The sequence below is a fragment of the Microcaecilia unicolor genome, chromosome 5 (assembly GCF_901765095.1).
Source record: "Microcaecilia unicolor chromosome 5, aMicUni1.1, whole genome shotgun sequence".
NCBI classification, from domain to species: domain Eukaryota; kingdom Metazoa; phylum Chordata; class Amphibia; order Gymnophiona; family Siphonopidae; genus Microcaecilia; species Microcaecilia unicolor.
This window is the reverse complement of record NC_044035.1, coordinates 195,270,948-195,295,560: the sequence shown is the minus strand read 5'-3', so window position 1 is coordinate 195,295,560 and position 24,613 is coordinate 195,270,948. Positions and strand designations below refer to the sequence as shown.

The 24,613-nt window shown below is 45.7% G+C and overlaps 1 protein-coding gene across 6 annotated transcripts in view; it reads left to right on the top strand.

Moving 5' to 3' along the window:
* TPPP3 (tubulin polymerization promoting protein family member 3) overlaps window positions 1–17,810 on the top strand; it is a 341,523-nt gene extending 323,713 nt beyond the window's left edge. For all 6 annotated transcript variants that reach the window (XM_030203688.1, XM_030203686.1, XM_030203687.1 and 3 more), the window contains 2 exons: window positions 4,559–4,712; window positions 16,561–17,810. In XM_030203688.1, coding sequence (XP_030059548.1) covers window positions 4,559–4,712; window positions 16,561–16,749 — 343 coding nt within the window. In that variant the 3' untranslated portion in view covers window positions 16,750–17,810. The remainder of the gene's footprint in view (window positions 1–4,558; window positions 4,713–16,560) is intronic.
* Window positions 17,811–24,613: the final 6,803 nt, after the last annotated feature.

The window sequence follows — 24,613 nt, the reverse complement described above, 5'->3', positions numbered from 1 at the left end:
TGACGGCAGCGTACGAAGATGCCAAAGAATGGTGCGGTGCTATAAAATACAATTACAATATTGTGACCGCATGTTAAAAAGTAAAAAAAACCACCTCTACGGCAGTAATGAAGCCTATGATGCTTTAGGGAATTAAATAGAGCATTCGCTAGATGTGAACAAAAATAAACTTTATGGGCTACAGGAATCCGTACCAATATTGATTCTGAAAAAGGTTATGTATCTGAAAACCATATTCAGCCAATTAAACATTATGGATATATAAAGGCAACCTTTAAAAAATGAATGGTTAAAATATGCAGATTCCATTTTAAAAAGTAAAAAAAAAAACAGTTACAAATGAACATCAAAATACATGAATAAACATGTATATTTCTCTTTAAATGAAAAAATAATGAATGCATAGAATTGGTCAAAAATTGAGATATATCAATAAGACATTGCTGCAATGTCTTACATAGAATAAACTGAGTGGCAACACTGGAAATATGTAAAATGGGTGGGAAGACCTTATTTAAAATACTATTAAAAACAATAAATATACTTAAAAATTATCAAGAAGTGAGGATACATGATATCAGTGAGACGGTGCTAGAAAGCTACCCTATTACATCGAGTATGCTGAGTGGCAACTTTGGAAAATATGAAAAACAGGCAGAGATACTTTATTAATATATACAATGCACTACATTTAAGTGCATGTTGGATAAGCGCATGCTCTGTTTAACTGCATGCCGTACTTCGGTCCCGTTCTTGGCGCCATCAATTTCTGTGGGGACAAACTGTTTTACAGCACCACTGGTAAGTGCAAGAGTCGCTTATATGCATGGTTTAAGACCGCTCCTCTGCAGGAAAGACTTCGCATAAGCGCACGCACGGAATATGGAAGCTGATTGGCGCGTGACACAGGCAGAAGAAGCAAAAGAATGTTGTTAGAGTGTACACTGGAGTTGTCATCGTCGCGCAACTGTAAGACTTTAACACTGGCTGAACGAATAGAAGTTCTTAAAAAATTTGAAAACAAACAAAGTCAAGCATCTACTGCTAAAGAATATGGTGTCAATCCCAGTCAAATTTCACGTATCTTGAAACAGAAAGACCAGCTTCTGGAAGACTGGCAAAACAATACAAATCCACACCGGAAACGTAAACGGGTGGGAAAAGCTGAGGATGTAGAAGATGCTCTTCTTTGGTGGTTTTCTCAAGTCAGGAGCAGACAGTTTCCTGTCAGTGGTCCACTGCTTTTGGTGAAAGCTAATCAGCTAGCTGAAAAGTCTTGGACTAACTGAATTCAAAGCCGCTGAAGGATGGTTGGAAAGATGGAAGGAGAGGAACAACATAAAATTCAAGAAACAGCATGGTGAAAAACATGGTGCTGAAAATTGGGTTGTTTTAGTTCTTCCTACCATCTTGAACGAGTTTGCACCTCGTGACATTTTCAATGCTGATGAAAACGATCTCTACTGGCGAGCGATTACTGATGGAACACTTGCATTCAAACAAGCCGAAACTACAGGAAGTAAAACGTTGAAGGACCGACTGACGATCCTCCTTTGCTGCAATATGGATGGGAGTGAGAAGTTGGAACCACTTGTCATTGGAAAGAGCAAACAGCCCCGTTGCTTCAAGAATGTTAAGCGACTTCCTGTGTCATACGAGACTAACGCAAATTCATGGATGACTGGGGAAATTTGGAAGCAGTGGCTAAAGAAGTTAGACACTAGAATGCGGGCACAAAAGCATCAGATTTTGTTGCTTTGTGATAATTGTGCTGCACACAGTCAGGCTGTCTAACATCAAGGTGGTCTTCCTGCCACCAAACACTACCTCTCTTGATCCAACCTATGGATCAGGGCATAATAGCCAATTTCAAACAACATTATTGGGCTCTTGTGCTACGTGGTCTGATGAGCGTTATGGATGACCAGACTGGCAAGGATAAATGTGCTATTGAACTGGCTCGTAATCTATCACTGTTGGATTCCCTACATATGCAGAAAGAAGCCTGGAATCATGTTACACAGGCAACCATTGTGAACTGCTACAAGCGGGCAAGCTTTGTTAGGGATGTGGAGAGGGATGAAACAGATGCAGCTGTTGCAAACGCGTCAGATGAACAGGCTATTGACATCCCAGCCGGTGTTACTGAAGAGGAGTTTCATCACTACGTAGCTGTTGATTACGATCTACAAACAGCTGACGACAGCACTGATGTCGAGATATGCACCTACACGCAGGCAACGGCTGATGATGGAACAGATGATGAAATGAGCAGCGAGGCACATGCTGATGAAATTTAACAACCTCCTCCTGTCACTTTTGCAAGAGCGCTGGAGAGTCTGAACACCGTGCGGGCCTATCTGGAGGCCACTGGATGTCAGTGCTATGACAGTTTTTACCGTCTGGCAGGCGTAGTCTATGGAACTCACAGACACAAGAGTGTACAGAGGACTATGACTGTACAGTTAACGAAGACTATATACTGTACGTAAAATAAACAGTACTGTACATATGTTTATCAGATGTCAAGCTTCTTTGGGTCACAACGGTTAAGTGCACGCTCCGGTTAACTGCATGTATTTCTTTGGTCCCAGACCCTTGCACTTAAGCGGATTGCACTGTGTGTGTGTGTGTATATATATATATTTTTTTTTCATTATTGTGACCAGCAGGGGCTACTGTGTCAAGTTTGAAATTAAGACACTTTTGTTCTTGTAGCAAAAACTTGTCAAGCTCTCCACCTTGGCATGTCATCTCGAAGTGTATAAAAACTAAAATTTCATCTCATGTAAACTGTGCCCCAGAGAGTTCCAATGTTGGGCTAGTGGAGCATCTTGATTACTTAGTTCTTTTAGTATTGCTTTTATGGTCAATGATTCTGTTTTTTACTTTTCTGATTGTTTTCCCTATATTCATCAAGGAGCCAAGGGTTACGTAAATTACATTTTGTGTGCTACAATCAGATGTATGTTTCAATGGGTAAACCTTTTCAGTACATGAGTGTTTGAATTCTGTTAGGAGGGACAGAATTCAAATGACAAGGGGCATACTGAGGAATTGCCACATGGTGAGTGGGGCTGATAGTGCTACCATCAATTGTTTAATGTTTCTGCCTCTAGAGTGCGCGATAATGTGATTTTTATGTTTAAAGAACTGGTGATCTGTAAGGATATGCTAATGTTTTCTCACAATTCTTTTAATATCATACCAGAAGTCTAAAGAAAAATCTGCCATTCAATTGTATCCAAAAGGGGGTCAATAAAGCTAAAGCCTCACTTAAGGGCCTTTTACTAAGCTGTGGGAAAAAGGGCCCTGTGGTAGTAGCAGGGGCCATTTTTCCCATACGCCAGGGCCCTTTTTACCACAGCGGTTAAAAAGCCCCCCCCAAAATGGCCATGTGGCAAGATAACTCTTACTGCATGGTCATGTGACGGGGAGCACTTGCTGCCATCCATTGAGGTGGCGGTATGGGCTCCCGCATTAACCCGGCAGAAACCAGACAGTGTGCAACAATGCACGATTACCACCAGGTTAGCGCCACACTAGAAAAGCACATTTTTTCAGTGCAACGCAAATGGCACATGCTCGAGCCAGAGCTACCACCGGCGGTAGTTCGGATTTAGCATGCAGTAAGCCCATGGTGGGCTTACCAATGCTTTGTAAAAGTGCCCCACAGAGAAGAACTGCTCATCCCCAGAAATATCAGACCCAGTCCAGATTTTGCTTTCTCTGTTAGATTTTCTAATCTTTCAAGAGATATTAAAAGAATTATGAGAAAATATTGGTATATCCTTACAGGTCACCAGTGCTTTAAAGATAAAATTCTCATTATCGCACACTCTAGAAGCAGAAACATTAAACAATTGATAGTACCATCAACCCAACCTTCCCTGTGTACAAAGCAGATGGCTATACAGTAAGATTACTCTTACCATGTGGCCATGTGGTGGGGAGCACTTACCATTACCCAATGGGGTGGTGCCTAGTGGTTAGTGCAGTGGACTTTGATCCTAGGGAACTGAGTTTGATTCCCACTGCAGCTCCTTGTGACTCTGGGCAAGTCACAACCCTCCATTGCCCCTGATACAAAATAAGTACCTGAATATATGTAAACCACTTTGAATGTAGTTGCAAAAACCTAAGAAAGGCAGTATATCAAGTCCCATTTCCCTTCCCCCTCCTACGGTAACCCAGCAGTAACAGGTTAGTATGCGGCACTACCCGATTACCGCCGGGTTAGTGCCAAGGTAAACATTTTTTTAAAACTTTTTGTTGCATCGGAAATGGTGCACACTTAGTGTGGAACTACCACCAGAGGCCACGTTCGGCCAACGGTAGTTTCAGATTGTCACTTGGCAAGCCCGTTGCCACTCAGAAACCCTTTAGTAAAAGGACCCCTCAATGAGACAAATAATGGGCACTCATCACGTGATAATTGCTCAGTATGTTATTTGTCGTGTACGCTAGCTTTCTACATGTGTTAATACCACCTAACCCTTCTAAAATAACCTTCATTGTTACCTAATATATTAACTAAACATGTGTTTGCACATTCCAGACAAAAATCAGCTAGAGTAATAAATTTTGAAGAATTTAAAAAGGCCTTAGAGGAGTTGTCGGCAAAGAGGTTTAAAGGCAAAAGTAAAGAGGAAGCCTTTGATGCAATGTGCCAACTTATTGCTGGAAAGGAACCAGCCAGTCTTGGAGTAACTGTAAGTAATTTAACTTATTCTTTCACTAATTTCAGCAAAATTAATATTAATTTATTGAGCCTGAAGAAAATATATATATATATATATTTTAGAAAATATTCCAAACATCTGAGACAAAATCTCATGTAATTGAAAGAGCATCTGCTACAAGATCTTTTCCTCTTAGTAGACAGCTTGTTGATTTCGGGGAAGATAAAACATAGGGGTTGATATTCAGCTAGCAGTGCTCATTGTTTTGCTGACTGCAACTGACGTTATACCCAGAAATTCAATACCAGGACACGTCTGGGCTCTAGCATTGGATTTCCGGGTTTACAGAGCTGGCTAAACCATAGCCGGTTAAGGGACCCTTTTACAGAGCGGCGGTTAGCCCAATGTGGGCTTACAGCTCACTCCTTTGGGACTACCGCCAGCCCAACTTGGCCGCCGGCGGTAGTCCTGCCCCGAGTGCACGTTATTCCAGGGGGATAGAGTAGCAGACTCGGTGGAGCTGAGGGAGATACATAGAGGAGGCCTACAGGGATGTTGTAGAGAAGTCCCACCTCCAGTCTAGTAGCCCTTGTGCTACCTTGGAGAAGGGAGGTCTCCTAGCATGAGAGCATCACCCTGGTGAAGTAGGAAGTACTCCTGTAGCCAGGACCTGCCCACCAGGGGATGTACTATCCTCTCGCACCGAGGATATGTCCAAGTGCTGCCCGGGAGGGAAAGGTTAGCACAGCTGTTGTAGTTGGTGATTCGATCATTAGGCATATAGATAGCTGGGTGGCTGGTGGACGTGAGGATCGCCTGGTGACTTGCCTGCCTGGTGCGAAGGTGGCGGACCTCACGCGTCACCTAGATAGGATTTTAGATAGTGCTGGGGAGGAGTCCGCTGTCTTCGTACATGTGGGTACCAATGACATAGGAAAATGTAGGAGAGAGGTTCTGGAAGCCAAATTAGGCTCTTAGGTAGAAAGCTCAAATCCAGATCCTCTAGGGTAGCATTTTCTGAAATGCTACCTGTTCCACGTGCAGGGCCCAAGAGACAGGCAGAGCTCCAGAGTCTCAATGCGTGGAGGAGGGTTTTAGATTTTTTAGGAACTGGGCAACATTCTGGGGAAGGGGGAGCCTATTCCGAAAGGATGGGCTCCACCTTAACCAGGGTGGGACCAGGCTGCTGGCGTCGGCATTTAAAAAGGAGATAGAGCAGCTTTTAAACTAGAAATGGGGGGAAGGCCGACAGTCGCTCAAAAGCGCATGGTTCGGGAAAAGGTATCTTGCAAAGATACCTCACAAACAGGGAAGATAGGGTTTCTGGATAGTGAGGTTGCACAACAGACCGTGGTAGACCAGGTGCCCTTAAATACAACTAAAGATCAGACAAAAGATGTCAAATCAATAGTGTCAGGTACTAAGCATCATGCAAATAAGAACAACCAACATACTCTGAAATGTCTATATGCAAATGCTAGGAGTCTAAGAAATAAGATGGGAGAGTTTGAATATATTGCACTAAACGAAAAATTGGATATAATAGGCATTACTGAGACCTGGTGGAAGGAGGATAACCAGTGGGACACTGTCATACCGGGGTACAAAGTATATCGTAGTGATAGGGTGGACCGGACTGGTGGAGGGGTAGCATTGTATATTAACGAGAGCCTTGACTCAGATAGATTACAAATTCAGCAGGACACAAATCACACCTTTGAATCATTGTGGGTTGAAATTCCATGTATAAAAGGGAAAAAAACGGTGATAGGAGTGTACTACCGTCCGCCTCGCCAGGATGAGCAAGTAGACACAGAAATGATAAAAGAAATCAGAGACGCGAACAAAATGGGCAATGTGATAATAATGGGTGACTTCAATTATTCAAATATAGACTGGGTAAATGTAACATCGGGACACGCTACAGAGATACAATTCCTTGATGAAATCAAGGACAGCTTTATGGAGCAACTGGTGCAGGAGCTGACGAGAGAAGGAAAAATTCTGGACTTGGTCCTTAGTGGAGCGCATGATCTGGTGAGGGACGTTATGGTACTGGGGCCGCTTGATAACAGTGACCATAATATGATCAGTTTTGATATCGACCTTGAAGTAACTGTACACAGAAAGTCAAATACGTTAGCGTTTAACTTTAAAAAAGGAGACTATGATAAAATGAGAAGAATGGTAAAAAAAAAACTTAGGGGGCAACTGAGAGAGTAAAAACTGTACAACAGGCGTGGACGCTGTTCAAAAATACCATCCTGGAGGCCCAGGCCATACATATTCCGCGAATTAGAAAAGAAAGACGGAACTCCAAAAGACAGCCGGCCTGGTTGAAAAGTGAGGTGAAGGAAGCTATTAGGGCTAAAAGTAACGCCTTCAGAAAATGGAAGAAGGAACCGTCTGAAAATAACAAGAAGCAGCATAAGGAGTGTCAAAGCAAATGCAAGGCGCAGATAAAGAAGGCCAAGAGGGATTACGAAAAAAAGATAGCATTAGAGGCAAAAAAACATAGCAAAAATTTTTTTCGGTATATTAAAAGCAGGAAGCCGGCAAAAGAATCGGTTGGGCCGCTGGATGACCGAGGGGTAAAAGGGGCGATCAAGGAAGACAAAGACGTAGCGGAGAGACTGAATGAATTCTTTGCTTCGGTCTTCACCGAGGAAGATTTGGGTGGGATACCGGTGTCGGAAATGGTATTTCAAGCGGACGAGTTGGAGAAACTTACTGACTTCACGGTAAACCTGGAGGACGTAATGGGGCAGTTCGGCAAACTGAAGAGTAGCAAATCTCCTGGACCAGATGGTATTCATCCTAGAGTACTGATAGAACTGAAAAATGAGCTTGCGGAGCTACTGCTAGTGATATGCAACTTATCCTTAAAATCGAGCGTGGTACCGGAAGATTGGAGGGTGGCCAATGTAACGCCGATTTTTAAAAAAGGCTCCAGGGGAGATCCGGGAAATTATAGACCGGTGAGTCTGACGTCGGTGCCGGGGAAAATGGTAGAGGCTATTATTAAAAACAATATTACAGAGCACATCCGAGGACATGGATTACTGAGACCGAGTCAGCACGGCTTTTGTGTGGGGAAATCTTGCCTGACCAATTTACTTCAATTCTTTGAAGGAGTAAACAAACATGTGGACAAAGGGGAGTCGGTTGATATTGTGTATCTGGATTTTCAAAAGGCGTTTGACAAGGTACCTCATGAAAGGCTACAGAGGAAATTGGGAGGGTCATGGGATAGGAGGAAAAGTCCTATTGTGGATTAAAAACTGGTTGAAGGATAGGAAACAGAGAGTGGGGTTAAATGGGCAGTATTCACAATGGAGAAGGGTAGTTAGTGGGGTTCCTCAGGGGTCTGTGCTAGGACCGCTGCTTTTTAATATATTTATAAATGATTTAGAGATGGGAGTAACTAGCGAGGTAATTAAATTTGCTGATGACACAAAGTTATTCAAAGTCGTTAACTCGTGACAGGATTGTGAAAAATTACAGAAGTACCTTAGAAGACTGGGAGACTGGGCGGCTAAATGGCAGATGACGTTTAATGTGAGCAAGTGCAAGGTGATGCATGTGGGGAAAAAAGAACCCGAATTATAGCTACGTCATGCAAGGTTCCACGTTAGGAGCTATGGACCAAGAAAGGGATCTGGGTGTCGTCGTCGATAATACACTGAAACCTTCTGCTCAGTGTGCTGCTGCGGCTAGGAAAGCGAATAGAATGTTGGGTATTATTAGGAAAGGTATGGAAAACAGGTGTGAGGATGTTATAATGCCGTTGTATCGCTCCATGGTGCGACCGCACCTTGAGTATTATGTTCAATTCTGGTCGCCGCATCTCAAGAAAGATATAGTAGAATTGGAAAAGGTGCAGCGAAGGGCGACTAAAATGATAGCGGGGATGGGACGACTTCCCTATGAAGAAAGACTAAGGAGACTAGGGCTATTCAGCTTGGAGAAGAGACGGCTGAGGGGAGACATGATAGAGGTATATAAAATAATGAGTGGAGTGGAACAGGTGGATGTGAAGTGTCTGTTCACGCTTTCCAAAAATACTAGGACTAGGGGGCATGCAATTAAACTACAGTGTAGTAAATTTAAAACAAATCGGAGAAAATTTTTCTTCACCGAACGTGTAATTAAACTCTGGAATTCAGTGCCGGAAAATGTGGTGAAGGCGGTTAGCTTAGCAGAGTTTAAAAAGGGGTTGGACGGTTTCCTAAAGATCAAGTCCATAAACCGCTACTAAACGGACTTGGAAAAATCCAAAATCCCAGGAATAACATGTATAGAATGTTTGTACGTTTGGGAAGCTTGCCAGGTGCCCTTGGCCTGGATTGGCCGCTGTCGTAGACAAGATGCTGGGCTCGATGGACCCTTGGTCTTTTCCCAGTATGGCATTACTTATGTACTTATGTACTAAACCCCCCCCCCCCCCCCCCAGAAATAGCTTGTGCGGCGGTAACTTGGCGGTAATTGGGCATTGCGTGGTTACTGCTAGGTTAGCACGGGAGCCCTTATCGCTACCTCAGTGGGTGGTGGTAAGGGTTCCCTGTCACATGGCCATGCGGTAAGAGTTACCTTACCGCATAGCCATGTGTGCTGGGGCGTTTTTACCTGCTGTGGTAAAAAGGGCCTTGACATGTGGGAAAATGGCCCTCTTTTCCCATAGCTTAGTAAAAGGGCCCCCTAAATTCAAAATCCAGCACTTAGGGGCCCTTTTACTAAGCCATGTAACATAGTAACATAGTAGATGACGGCAGAAAAAGACCTGCACGGTCAATCCAGTCTGCCCAACAAGACAACTCATATGTGCTACTTTTTGTGTATACCCTACTTTGATTTGTACCTGTGCTCTTCAGAGCACAGACCGTATAAGTCTGCCCAGCACTATCCCCGCCTCCCAACCACCAGCTCCGTCTCCCAACCACCGGCTCTGGCACAGACCGTATAAGTCTGCCCAGCACTATCCCCGCCTCCCAACCACCAGCCCCGCCTCCCACCACCGGCTCTGGCACAGACCGTATAAGTCTGCCCAGCACTATCCCCGCCTCCCAACCACCAGCCCCGCCTCCCGATCTCGACTAAGCTTCTGAGGATCCTGTCGCGTCCCGCGCCCCTACCTGCTTTCCCGCCGCGGGGGGCGGAAGCCAGCGTCCTCTGCAGCGCAGGGTAGCGGCCCGTAGGCCCCGGCGTGGGGGCAGGCTCCACCGCGGTGATGGTGGGTCTGGCCGAGACCGGCGGCCGGCGACTGCGGCCACCAGTCTCTCGGTCGCCGGGTGTGGAGGCGAATTTCGCGCCGCCCAAGATGGCGACGCTAGTACGCGTGGGTCGGCGTCTTTCTCCTTCCAGAGCCGGGGACCCTGGAGCTCCGCCTACAAAGCGCCGGATTGGAAGGCCAAGCTGGTGGTTCCGCCTGGGAGCTCGGGCAGAGCCAATCCGAAAGGCTCTGCCGATACCCAGGGCCGGATTGGTGGGCTGCTCCTACGAGGGCAGGTCGGCTAATGTGGCACGATATTTAAAGATGGAAACTGAGCTGACACATTGCTTCAGGTTCTGTTCCCGAAGCCCTGCTCCGTGTTTCCGTATTTGTTACTTCCTGGTATCCTGCCCAGAGACTTGCTTGAACCTGACCACTGCTTTGATAGCCGCCTTCCCAGAGATTTGCTTGACCCTGACTACTGCTTGTTAGTTTCCCACGTCTCCCGACTCCAGCCAGGTCAGTCCGTCAACCCCGCGGTTCCAGCAGTCCCATTGGCCGCCTGCAGCTGGGGGCTCAACCCCTGGTGAACGGCGGTCGCCGCGGGTGAAGATTCGGGGTTGCACGGCTGTCCTTTGAGGCCCCTCAGGGCTTTGTGGGACCTAAGGGCTCACCAACATTGTGGACGAGACAGGAACCTGAAGCCATGAGCTCGCCTACGCAACCTGATCTGCGGGACCTGGCTAAAGTCCTCCAGCAGCAGCAGGAGCAGCTGAATGCCCTGTCAGGGGCCCTCCAGAACGTCTGCTCTCAGTTCTCTTCGGTCCAGGTACAGAACCAGGCCGCTGCGGTCCAGGGTGCCGCAGCGGCTCCCCGTCAGGGAGGGTCCCTCCCGGGACCTCGGTTCCCTGAGCCTGCACGATTTGATGGCGTTCCCGGAGGCTGCCGGGGTTTCCTCAATCAGTGCAACCTAGCCTTCAGGATGCAACCGGAGGCCTTTGCATCAGACCAGATTAAGGTGGCTTACGTTATTTCCTTGTGTTCGGGACGGGCTCTGGCATGGGCGTCCCCGTTATGCGAACAACAGACTCCGCTCCTGGATAATTATGTAGAGTTTCAACGCCGCTTCCGCATGGTGTTCAACCTCCCAGGCAGGCCGTCTTCCGTGGCGTCCGAGCTACTGCGGATTCAACAGGGCGAAGGGACCGTGGCAGACTATGCTATCCGATTCCGGACTCTGGCAACCGAGTTGCGTTGGAATCAAGAGTCTTTATCCGCAATCTTCCTGGAGGGACTTCAGGAGCAAATCAAGGATGAGCTGGCGGGACAGGAGGTCCCGGGGCAACTGGACACCCTGATCTCGCTCTGTGTCCGTGTAGATACCCGGTTTCAAGAAAGGGCTAGAGCTCGAGCTGACCGGCGGAGGTGGTCTAGGGGTGCGTCCCGGACTGGCCAGGGACCGTCCCCCCGCCGTGGCTCCCGGGATCCTAAGGAGAATTGTGAGGAACCGATGGTGATCGGTCGTCAACGATTGTCCCCATCGCCTGCGGGGCGGCCTTTGCCTATATTGCGGCGAGGCAGGACATTTCGTTCGCTCTTGCCCCGCACGGCCGGGAAACGCTACCCCCAAGGCGCCCTGAGGGGAGGGGTCTTGGGGCACTCCACTCCCCTACCTGATCAGCTCCTGCACCCGATCTGCTGAACGACTCTGGAGGAAATCTCGCACCCTATCAGACTTCACCCATTACAAATTCATGCTATCCTCCTTCCAGTCCTCCCTATTCCTTGCCAAACAGGAATATTATTAATTAACCAATTCTCTTGGCTCCAACCCTCGTCGCCTCTTCGCCACCCTCAACTCCCTACTTAAAGTACCCTCCGCTCCCACCCCCCCCTCACTCTCGCCTCAAACACTAGCTGACCACTTCCGCGATAAAGTGCAGAAGATTAACCTTGAATTCACTTCCAAGCCTTCTCCTCCCTGTGACTTCTTAACCCACTCCCTCAACCAACCTAACCCGGCCTACTTTTCCTCCTTCCCTGAGATCACCGAAGAGGAAACTGCTCGCCTTCTTTCTTCCTCTAAGTGCACCACCTGTTCCTCGGATCCCATTCCCACCAATCTGCTTACCAACATCTCTCCTACAGTTAACCCCTCAATCTGTCACATCCTCAACCTCTCTATCTCCACTGCTACTGTCCCTGACACCTTCAAGCACGCTGTAGTCACACCACTTCTCAAAAAACCATCACTTGACCCCACCTGTCCCTCCAACTACCGCCCCATCTCTCTTCTACCCTTCCTCTCCAAATTACTTGAACGTGCTGTCCACAGCCGTTGCCTTGACTTCCTCTCCTCTCAGGCTGTCCTCGACCCACTTCAATCTGGCTTTCGCCCACTACACTCGACAGAAACAGCACTCTCTAAAGTCTGCAATGACCTGTTCCTCGACAAATCCAAAGGCCATTATTCCATCCTCATCCTCCTCGACCTATCCGCCGCCTTTGATACCGTCAATCATAATTTACTTCTTGACACACTGTCCTCATTTGGGTTCCAGGGCTCCGTCCTCTCCTGGTTCTCCTCGTATCTTTCCCAACGCACCTTCAGAGTATCTTCTAATGGCTCCTCTTCCACCCCCGTCCCGCTCTCTGTTGGGGTTCCTCAAGGATCTGTCCTTGGACCACTTCTCTTCTCGATATACACCTCTTCCTTAGGCTCGTTGATCTCATCACATGGTTTCCAGTACCATCTCTATGCCGATGACACCCAGCTTTACCTCTCCGCTCCCGACATCACAGTCGAAACCCAGGCCAAAGTTTCAGCCTGCCTTTCCGACATCGCTGCCTGGATGTCCAACCAGCATCTGAAATTGAACATGGCAAAGACTGAGCTCCTTATCTTTCCACCCAAACCCTCTTCTCCTCTTCCTCCACTTTCCGTCTCTGTTGACAACACCCTCATCCTCCCCCGTCTCTTCAGCACGCAATCTCGGAGTCATCTTCGATTCCTCCCTCTCCTTCTCTGCCCATATCCAGCAGACAGCTAAGACCTGTCGCTTCTTCCTCTATAATATTAGCAAAATTCGCCCATTCCTCTCTGAACAGACCACCCGAACCCTCATCCACTCGCTCGTTACCTCTTGTCTTGACTATTGCAATCTTCTCCTCGCTGGCCTCCCGCTTAGCCACCTATCCCCCCTTCAATCTGTCCAAAATTCCGCCGCACGTCTTATCTACCACGTGAACCGATACTCTCATATCACCCCTCTCCTCGTCGCTTCACTGGCTCCCAATCCACTACCGTATACAGTTCAAGCTTCTCCTATTGACCTTCAAGTGCACTCAATCTGCTGCCCCCCATTACCTCTCTACCCTCCTCTCCCCGTATGTTCCCACCCATAACCTCCGCTCTCAGGACAAATCACTCCTATCTGTACCCTTCTCCACCACCGCTAACTCCAGACTCCGCCCCTTCTGCCTCGCAGCACCTTATGCCTGGAACAGACTTCCTGAGCCCATATGCCATGCGTCCTCCCTGCCCATCTTCAAGTCCTTACTCAAGGCCCATCTCTTCTCCCTTGCTTTTGGCGCCTAACCACCTTCCCCATTCCTGTTACCTACACTACGTAGTCTGTTACCGTTAGATTGTAAGCTCTCTTGAGCAGGGACTGTCCCTCCCCGTGTTTAAACTTGTACAGCGTTGCGTAACCCTGGCAGCGCTATAGAAATGCTAAGTAGTAGTAGTAGTAGTAATGATAATTGGGTGTATTTTTAATCAATTCAATGTTGATAATGTCATGCTGTTTTTGCCTATCACCAAGAACATATCTGCAACATTGCCAAAATAGTTTCCATAATTATAACGTTAGTTGGTTGTTTAGATAAGGGTGGATTCCATGGATTCTTGCTAAGACAGAAAGAGTGATGATTAATCCATAAGGAGGGGCATAATCGAAAGGGGCACCCAAGTTTTCCTGAGGGCGTTCTCGCAGGACGTCCCAGCGAAGGGGCAGGGAAACACGTATTTTCGAAACAAGATGGGCATCCATCTTTCATTTTGATAATACGGTTGGGGATGCCCAAATCTTGACATTTAGGTCGTCCCTAGAGATGGTCGTCCTTAGACTTGGTCGTTTTTGATTTTCGGCGATAATGGAAACTAAGGACTCCCATCTCAGAAACGACCAAATGCAAGCCCTTTGGTCGTGGGAGGAACCAGCATTTGTAGTGCACTGGTCACCCTGACATGCCAGGCAGTGACGATCCTAGGTTGGCTGCCACCCGGGGCAGATCAGCGATGCGCACCCCCCCCCCCCCCCCGGGTGCAGCACGACCCCCCCCCCCCCAGCGCATCAACCCCCCCCCCAGGTGCATCTTTAGCTGTGGGGAGCAGCCTTGTGGCTCTCGGCTCCGCTGGCTCCCTGCTCCCTCTGCCCCGCAACAGGAAGTAACCTGTTCTGGGCAGAGGGAGCAGGGAACCAGTGGAGCCGACAGGCACGCGGCACCCCCCTAGTAGCGTGAACCCGGGGTGGCCCGCCCCCACCACCCCGCCCTTGGTAAGCCGCTGATGCCAGGACACCAACTGGGTACCCTAGGGGGCACTGCAGTGGACTTCATAAAAAGCTCCCAGGTACATAGCTCCTTTACCTTGTGTGCTGAGCCCCCCCAAAACCCACTCCCCACAACTGTACACCACTACCATAGCCCTTATGGATGAAGGGGGCACCTAGATGTGGGTACAGTGGGTTTCTGGTGGGTTTTGAAGGGCTCACATTTACCACCACCAGTGTAACAGGTAGGGGAGATGGGCCTGGGTCGGCCTGCCTGAAGTGCACTGCACCCACTAAAACTGCTCCAGGGACCTGCATACAGCTGTCATGGAGCTGGGTATGATATCTGAGGCTAGCATAGAGACTGGCAAAAAATATTAAACTTTTTTTTTTTTTAGGGTGGGAGGGGGTTAGTGACCACTGGGGGAGTAAGGAGAGGTTATCCCTAATTCCCTCCAGTGGCCATCTGGTCAGTTTGGGCACATTTTTGTGGCTTGGTTGTAAGAAAAAAAAGGACCAGGTAAAGTCATCTAAGTGTTCGTCAGGGATGCCCTTTTTTTTCCATTATGGGTCGAGGACGCCCATGTGTTAGGCACGCCCAAGTCCCGCCTTCGCTACGCCTCTGACATACCCCGGGAACTTTGGTCATCCCTGCGACGGAAAGCAGTTGAGGATGCCCAAAATTGGCGACCCTGTGAGAAGGATGTCCATCTTGCGATTTGTGTCGAAAGATGGGCGTCCTTCTCTTTCTAAAATAAGCCTGAAGGTGTCACTACTGTGCACAGGTCTCAAAAAATAGATTGGATTCTTACTGATACTAGATTTATACACAATTCTTTTTATAAGTTATAAAATGATACAGCATCTTCAGCTATATATATATTTGGGGCTTCCTGCATCTAGGATTATGCAAAATTGTGCTGTGCACTTTGTTGAAGTGATTAGCTTGCATATAAACATATTCATCCTATGTTTTACTCATTACATTACTTGCCCATCAAGTGGTATGTATGGTTTAAATTGATGATTTTAACTTTTAAAGTGATTATGTTGGCAATTTCATTTCCACTAGTGTCTCTGCTATCGTTTATCAACTGGGATAGTTGTTTCAATGGGAATTTTTTGTGTGTGCCATCTTTACTGATCACGTGCAGTAAGGAGGAGTAGTCAGCAGGGTAGGAAGGTGAGCATGTATATTTTCCATGGTAGACCCTGAATACTAGAATCATTTGCCAGGTTTTTAAAGACATGACCTAGATGTACATGCCTTTTGCAGGAAGTTGAAAGCTCATTATTTCTCTAAGGGGTATGTTTACTAAGGTGCGTTAGCATTTTTAACGTGCCTGTAAATTTAAGGTGTGCTAAACGCTAATGAGCCTATATATTTCTATGGGTGTGTTACCATTTACGCGTGTTAAAAACGCTAACGCACTCATAGCATCGCTTAGTAAACATAGCCCTAAGTCTTTTATTAAAGTAGGTTGATTGATATTTATTTTTGTGGTTTGTTTTGTTTGTACATTTCGTTGTATGTTTAAAAGTCATACGATTTATTTATATGTAGTGTTTATATATAATTATTTTATCTATTTTGTTACCCACCTAGATTTTGTGTGATTAGTAGGCTAGAGATGTTTTTAAATAACAAATAACTGCAACCCTTCTGAGAGAAAGCACTCATTCCACAAGAGACATCCTTAAATTCCACTGAGAAAAATTCTCCTCTCATCAGTGATAGGTCCTTTAGCCCTCTTGAGAGACATTCCTCAGCCCACTGAGACTTCCTCATGAACCTTCCCAGAGAAACCTTAGGTGATGATCCTCTTTCCATGTGAGATGTTTCCAGTCCTGCTTGGGAGCTTTCTACATAGCATAAATCCCCTGAGACTGATCTATGCTGTCTCTAAAACATAGTAGATCATAATTGTATGTGTCCTGACTGTGCTAGGTCTGGATTTCTGTTGGCTAGAAAAGGTCAGCCTTCTCATTTTCTTGCTTGTCTCTTGAGCTGGTTGATGATATTTTTATTTGTTTTGAAAAGTAGTACAAAGTTTTACACTACCATGGAGTGTTTGTAATTTTTCTGCCTCTCATTTGAATTTCCTTTTTGTTTCAGAAAGCAGCAAGCGGTGGAGCTGTGGAAAGGTTGACAGACACCAGCAAGTATACAGGATCCCACAAAGAGCGCTTTGATGAAAGTGGGAAAGGCAAAGGGAAAAGTGGCCGAGAGACAATAGTGGAAAACACAGGCTATGTTAGTGCCTACAAGCATGCAGGCACTTATGACTCCAAAATGAAAAAGTAAAGATTGTCTGTTAACAAAGCCACTAAAATAATTCTAACATCCACCTGTCTTCCTAATCTGAGATACCTTCCCAGAGTAAAATTAACAGTATGCATTACCCAGATTTCTATATTTTCAACCCTACACTAACAAACTGACATACAAATATAAAAATAATATCCCAGAGGGGGAAACTACAGTAGTGGCACTAGAATCCCTATGTATAAGTCATCATTTCCTTAATTCCATCTCTCCCAATAGATTTCAAAGGGTAATTTAGTCACCTCACTGTTTCTCTGTCTCTTAAGATGCTACCTATCTATGCCTATTTTCCTGATATTAAAATATATATTATTAATATTTATTCAGGCATCCTTAATACTGATTGTACTTTGTACATTGTAGTCTAGCCCTTCCAGTTGTAATCATGTGAAATCACGTATCTTTCTAAGATGAGATGCTTCTAATAAGTGATTAATGCTCAACTCCTAGAGGGTAATTTTATAACTAAATGTCCATTCCTGGATTGTGCATTCCTGGATGTTGATTAGTATCTTTTATAATGAGTGTACATTTGTGCAAATTCTATCCATGCTCCATCCAAAGTCCTCCCCTGAACATACATACTGGCAAAGTATATACCAGCATGTCAAGGTGTGTACTTTTATGCCACCCAATATTTTATAAAAGCCCATTTAGGCATGAAAACAGTTTATAAAATTCCTGTGTTAAGGGCCTGTTTAACATCTGAAGGGCTAATTGTGTGGAAATTTTGAATAGTACTTGGTGTAAAACTATATATTTGGGAGATATCTGTCAGAAAATTTGCCACAACCTGAACAAAGATATTCACAGTGGAGGACAAATCACCATCGGGCTTATTTTCGAAAATGATCACCGGCCAGCTTCCAACACAAATCGGGAGATGGCTGGCGATCTCTCAAAAGCGGCGAAATCGGTATAATCAAAAGCTGCTTTTTTGACACAATCGCCACTTTCCCATCGCCAAGCTGGCGAAAGTTCAAAGGGGCGTGTCGGCGGCGTAACAAAGGCGGGACATGGGCGGGCATGGCTACCAGATGGCCGGCTTTCACGGATAATTGAAAAAAAGCGGCGTTAATCAGTATTTCGTCGGTTTTACTTGGTCCTTTTTTATTTTCAAGACCAAGCCTCAAAAAGGTGCCCCAACTCACCCATGACCACAGGAGGGAATTGGGGATGATCTCCCCGTACTCGCCCAGTAGTCACCAACCCCCTCCCACACTAAAAAAATAAAAACCTTTTTTGCCAGCCTGTATGCCAGTCTCCAATGTCATACCCAGCTCCCTGATAGCAGTATGCAGGTCCCTGGAACAGTTTTTGTTGGTTGCAGTGGACTTCAGGCAGGCGGACCCAGGCCCATCCCCCCCTACCTGTTACACTTGTGGTGGTAAGTGTTGAGCCCTCCAACCCCCACCAAAACCCACTCTACTCACATGTAGGTGCCCCCCTTCACTCATAAGGGCTATGGTAGTGGTGTAGAGTTGCGGGGAGTGGGTTTTGGGGGGGATTTGGGGGGCTCAGCACCCAAGGTAAGGGAGCTATGCACCTGGGAGCTATTTGTATATATTTTTTTAATTTGTAGAAGTGCCCCCTAGGGTGCCCAGTTGGTGTCCTGGCATGTCAGGGGGACCAGTGCACTACAAATGCTGGCTCCTGCTATGACCAAATCCCTTGGATTTTGTCGGTTTTGAGATGGCCGGCATTTTTTCCATTATCGCTGAAAAACAAAACCGGCCATCTTAAACCCGGCGAACTCTGGCATTTGGCCAGGCTAAACCGTATTATCAAAAGAAAAGATGGCCGGCCATCTTTTTTGATAATACGGTTCGGCCAGCTGTTTGCGGCACCGCCAAAATAGATCGCCGGGAATCTATTTCGCCGGCGCCGTTCGATTATTCCCCTCCATATGGCTCACTTCACTTTGACCAGAATCAGATATTAACCCACATACCCATCTCCAGGAACCTTCAGACCCAAATGTATTTACTTCTACTGGAAGCTGGCATGTCTAACCTGGTGCATTGCTGTGGCCCAGGTAGCTCCTGCTACTTCCTATTGGAACCATTCTGACATTTTTTAACACTGATTTATGATTGGAGCAGAATATGGAAAAAGCTTTTCTCTACACCAACAAACAGAAATTAACAACCTTTCTCTAATTTTGTACATTAGCTACAGGGAGGGTTTAGTCTGAGGCATACGTGAATATAGGATCTGCACTTCAAAGTGATTTCAAAACAACTGATATAATAAATGATTTTAATAAATAGCTGCTTCTATATAAGGAGGGTGGGATGTATCATGTTCTGTTATCTTGACCTCTCAATGAGGGAATTATAAGTTTGCATGTGTGTGATTGAGCAAGCAGCCCTTCTGTGCTATTGACCATTTCTACAAATGTCTAGTCTTAAGCAGGAAATAGTTTGGTTCCATACCACACCTGGAAGATCAGAGTGAGACAGAATACCCTTTTTGAGGTTCTCATCCAAGAGTCATTATTTCGACCTCTGTGTGCAGATGTGTACAGTCCTTTGTTGAAGACATGGTTGCCTGCAATCACCCATGTTTCAATACGCAACATTGTTCATGAAGGAGAAGAGTAATCAATATGCTTTTGTGAACAGTCCACTTTCTCAGGGAGCAATGAGATTGAAGATTCTCCATATGGCTAGTCTTTACCCATTCCCCCTATCCTTCCCCTCCTTTGGGTAGTTTATTCTGTGTTATGCAGTGGAAGCAATGAAGCATCAGAGTTGCTAAAATCTGCAGAGTGTCGTTCATGAAAGGAATGATCCTTGGAGTACAGTGTTACTGATAATGCAGTAAAGGCAAAAAAAACTGTGCAAGGTGTGCACATGAGCCAAGATTCCAAAATGATTGGAGGTGCTAAATGCAACACACTTTATTTTTTTCTGGACACCATGAAGGAGCTTGCTCAGTATTGGGAGATCTCTCCACACTTGGAGCTGGCTTCTGTGAATGTGTGCATAAGGTGCACTTCTATTTTCTTTGTTCTACTTTCATCCTACTTGTGATACTTCCCTAGCTCCTATAGCATCCTTTATTACTTCCTTATAAATATAAAATGTGAATTTTCCCTCACCAAAAATGACAGATTTCCTTTCTTCTTTTATATTTCCTTTCTTCTCACTGCTTCCAGTGAGTTTGGGCTGCATTAGGATCTTTGAGCATATATAAGGCCATAGTAACTGAAACATGGAGAAACAATTTTGGGTTCTTGCTCTATTTCAAGCTGACATCATATTTGGAGTGTGCTAAGAGCACAACCTCTGCCCAGCTCCAGATGATGGTGCTATAAAGAGGGCAGGCCTGCATATCAGAAAAAAGATTAATAATGATCATTCATATTCTAATCAATCTGATACTATATTAGGCAATTATGAGCATGAGTTATTATAAAACTCAACATAGAAGAGAAGTTTATTTGGATTTTCTTGATATATGCAGGCCCTCCGAGTGCTGAGTTCTTTTGGGGTTTTTTTTTTAAATAAGATGTGATTACTTTTATTAAACTTAATTACTAACCTTTGACTGCAAATTTTGATAACTCTGACCTTTGGGGAATCAACTGCTATGGTTTTGCCAAACATATGTTGACAAGAAGTTACTCAGTAAACTGAAAAAGACTTTTATGGTATGTATCCCGTCATACAATATAGAACCTGCACAGCAGCTGTAGGTTCCTTCATAGCAGCAGATTTTGAAAAGGATAAAATATGGGACTGGATGTCTACTGTAAAATAACAATTAACTTCAGTATTTATAGAGGCATTTCATTTATGTATTACTCTTTTTGGGCTGTATCTCTCACTTTGGAAAGTCCCTTCTTATAATAAATATAACCTTCTGTCTTTTTGTAACTTGTATGTTGTGGTGATTTAAACAAGAAGTTTACAAAACCAATGCATCTTTTCATCTAGATATTTCTGTTTTATTTTATTTATTAAGACAAATTTATATACTGCTGCTCCAAAAACATATTTGTCCAGAGCAGGTAACAGAAAACATATAAAAGCAAAAGATACATTTAAAAACAAACAAAATAAAAGACCTGAAAAACTGATTACGATAAGACAATCTTTTTTTGTTCAGAACCATCTTTATTCAATTTTACATTCAAACAATGAATAAAGAAACAGAATATGCATATAGCACGTACAAAACAAAATGAGTACTTATATAGTGATATAAAATTATATCGGAATGACATTAACTTATAAGCATAATGGTTCATACATAAGTCTTATCTGCAACAGCCTTTTCAGAACAAAACAGTTGAAAAGGTCCCCAAATCTTTTTGAAACTAACAGTTGATCCACTGATTTCGTCAATCTTAGTTTCAAACTAATATATAAAACACAAGGAATTCCACCAGAATATAAAAGAAATTTTAGTATTGTTCTTTCCATTCCTGAATAATAATTTTTATCACCATTGCCATCAATATATCAATTTCATTCATTAGATGATAAGAGGTCAGTGAGGTAAGCTGACCTAAAATTGACAATGTTATAGGATATAACATAGGGAGATTAGGGGGCCCTTTTACTAAGCCGCTGTAAAAAGTGGCCTACGGCAGTATAGGCACACTGGGCCAGTTTTTACCATGTCTGCAAAAAAGGGATTTTTAAAAATTTGATGGGAAAAGGACATGCGGTAAAACTGAAACCAGCACACATCTAAAACTGGCCTGAACCCTTAATGCCACCCATTGATCTAGCAGTAAGGGCTCACATACTACACACGCGGTGACCGGTCAGCGTACGCCAACTACCAACTATTGTTGGAAACAGCAAGAGTGGGAGGAAATAAAAAAATAATCCATCCAGATGTTATGAGCATACGCCAAATCTGAAATTACTGCCAGGGGGTGTGCTGGCCTGGCGGTAGTCTCATTTAGGCGCACACTGCATAGAGCCTACCGTGACTTAGCAGAAGGGCCCCTGGTACAGCTATACAATAGATGTTCCAGAGTACCATGAGTGAATTACAAGACCAACATGGATAAATGTTCATACTGTTTACTGGTTTTATTTAATTTGGGTCTAGAGAACTTTATGCATCATGAAGAACAAAGGTTGCATAATAGGAGCTGAAGCCAGCAGTCTATTGATTTTTGACCAGAAAATGGATCAGTGTGACTCAGTAATAGAAGTGTTAGCATCCACATGCCATAAATCTTGTAAATCTGTATTTTTGAAATAACTTTTGGATATGAATATTTTCTAGAAAATAGAAGTCACTTTAGTAGTTATCCAGCTCATTTTCGAAAGTGATCATTGGCCATCTTCTGACACAAATCGGGAGATGGCCGGCCATCTCCTGAACCCGGCCAAATCGGTATAATCGAAAGCCGATTTTGGCCGGGTTCAACTGCTTTCCGTCACGGAGCCGGCAAAACATCAATGGGGTGTGTCGGTAGGGTAGTGAAGGCGGGATGGGGGTGTGCTCACGAGATGGCTGGCTTCGCCTGATAATGGAAAAAAAAAAAGCCAGGCTTGACATGCTGTGATCCGTTGGGTTGGTCGTGAGCCCTTGGGCCCTGGCCGAGGCCAGCAGGGCACCAACCCAGGCCAAGGGAAGACCGACCCACCACCACACACCCCAGCTACACAATACCCCTAAGCTACCCCTCCCCGCAGTCCCTCAGGAAGAAAGGAAATAGGCAAACAGGCAGGCCTCGCGGCCGAACTGGAACCCACGCACACAGAGCCACTCGTGCAGGCCTCATGGCTGAACAGGCACCCAGACACACACAGGAGAGGGTGAAAGAACCCAGAGGGCCCCCGGGACCCCAAGTTGCCAGGCACGCGCTGAACACCAGCGATAGGGCAGAGGGAGAAACGAAAGAACCAGCGCGGGCCACGCCCACCCAGGGGACTAGCGCAGGACAAGGTAGGAAGCCCCAGGCAGGAGCCAGAGGAACCAGACACAAAAGGAAGGCAGAAAACCTTTGCCTCAAATCCACTGCAGACAGAGGCAAACAGAACACAAAGGTGTCAGGAGTGCTGGAGGTCAAAATTATTGCTGGACATACTTATAAATATTAAACCAGCTTCTGACCTCTGAGAACTTCCCCCCTCCCCTTCAGGCCCCCCTCCCCTTCAGGAACCACTGAGGATGGCACCAAATGGTGGTCAGAGGCCTGATAGCCCTTTGGTTTCTCAATTACTCTTGATTAACATACCTTTTGTTCCATCTGGGAGCAGGGCTTCAGAGCAACCAAGGCCAGACATAGAGGCTCCATCACTAGGGATTTCAAAGAGGTAAATTTGTCACCTTTCTTCCTGACTTCAGAGAAGCTTTCCTGACTTCAGAAAGTATCTGGAGTTCTGTAAAGGAAATAACTGGGAAAGAGAGAAGTTTTTGATCTCTCTCTGCTCCTGTTCCCCCTCAGTTCTTATTAGGTATAAAGCAGAGCTCACTACGTCTCTCTCTCTCTCTCTCTCTCTCTCTCTCTGTCTTTCTCTGTGCAGCAGAGCACAGAGCTCAGCTTGGGGTCTACTGCTCCTCCCCTTTCTCTGTCCAGGGCACTGCTCTCTGTCCGGGGGCATCTCTGCCCTCTCTCCCTGCAAGCAGAGCACACCGGGCTCTGCATGCACTACTTCTTTCTCTCTCTTCCTTAAACACACACAGATACAGGCCTATACCAGTTACCTGTACTAAATGCTGTGAACCTATAAATATCTGCAAATATAATATACTTTATATATCCAAATCCATGTGGATTGCGTATTCTTTGGGAACCCACTGCCTCTGTGAACTGGACCCCGGGACCAACCCTAGACAACAATAGCTGACATTTTGGTCGCTCGTCTCGGTTTCAAAAAGAGGATCTCCAGCTGGGTAAGTAAAACATTGTTTTGCTTTCTGCATATTTGCATATGTACTTCTAGGCTTGTTAAGGGGGATTGAAAGTTGAAGTAATTTAATTCTGTGTTTGGGGCTGCTCAGAAAAGACTGATAGATCTTCCAACCAAACTCCATTTTCTTGACCTAACTTTCCAATATCCTAGCCATTTATTCCTTCAGCTTGGCCCTTACACTGTATTTGGATGTCATACCAGATCCTGATAAGGCTTGCCAACCGGGTCCTGCTTCAGCAAGTACTTAGCTGCAAGGCCATCATCAGATTTCTGGCCTAGTCAGTGCTTTTTAGCAGCCTAGGCTATAGAGCTCGGTCCACCACTATTCCACATCGGCTCGCATAATAGACGGGCTGTGAGTAGCAACAGAGACAGGAGGGTCCGTAACACAGGGATAATGTTCAATAATAGGAGGTAGTATTTCAATTTTGTGGCCATCTATAGTGCGATAGACATGAGATGGCGATGGGACAAACGTCTGGGTAGGTTGTGGTACTGGGGGATAATGTACCCCAGTAGAAGCAGGGTTAGGGGGAACAGGAACTGTAGGTGGAGCTGTGGTCGGCCGAGTCAATGCTGACTGCTGGGGCGGAGGCAGATCAACCGTCGGTCCAGAGGGACACGAAGGTTGAGTGAATTGGCTTGGGAGGAAAGAGGAGACAAATTTACCGTGCCAGAGATGTGCTCGGTCGTGGGTGGGTCAAATATCATGGGAGCAAGGGATCCCGGAGGCTGAGGAGGGGGCGTAACCTGAGACCCCTTGGTAACCTTAACCTGGGAGTCCGTTGCAGGTTTATCACAGTACCCTGGGGGTATTGGGGTATATCCCACTGCACATGGTAGCAGCTTGGCAGGACTAGCAGCGGGTGCCGCATCATAAGGAGGTGGGGCACTAGGTGTCACTGCCTCTTGGCAAGGGGCTTGGTTAGCATCAGAATTAGCCAAAGCTTTACAAT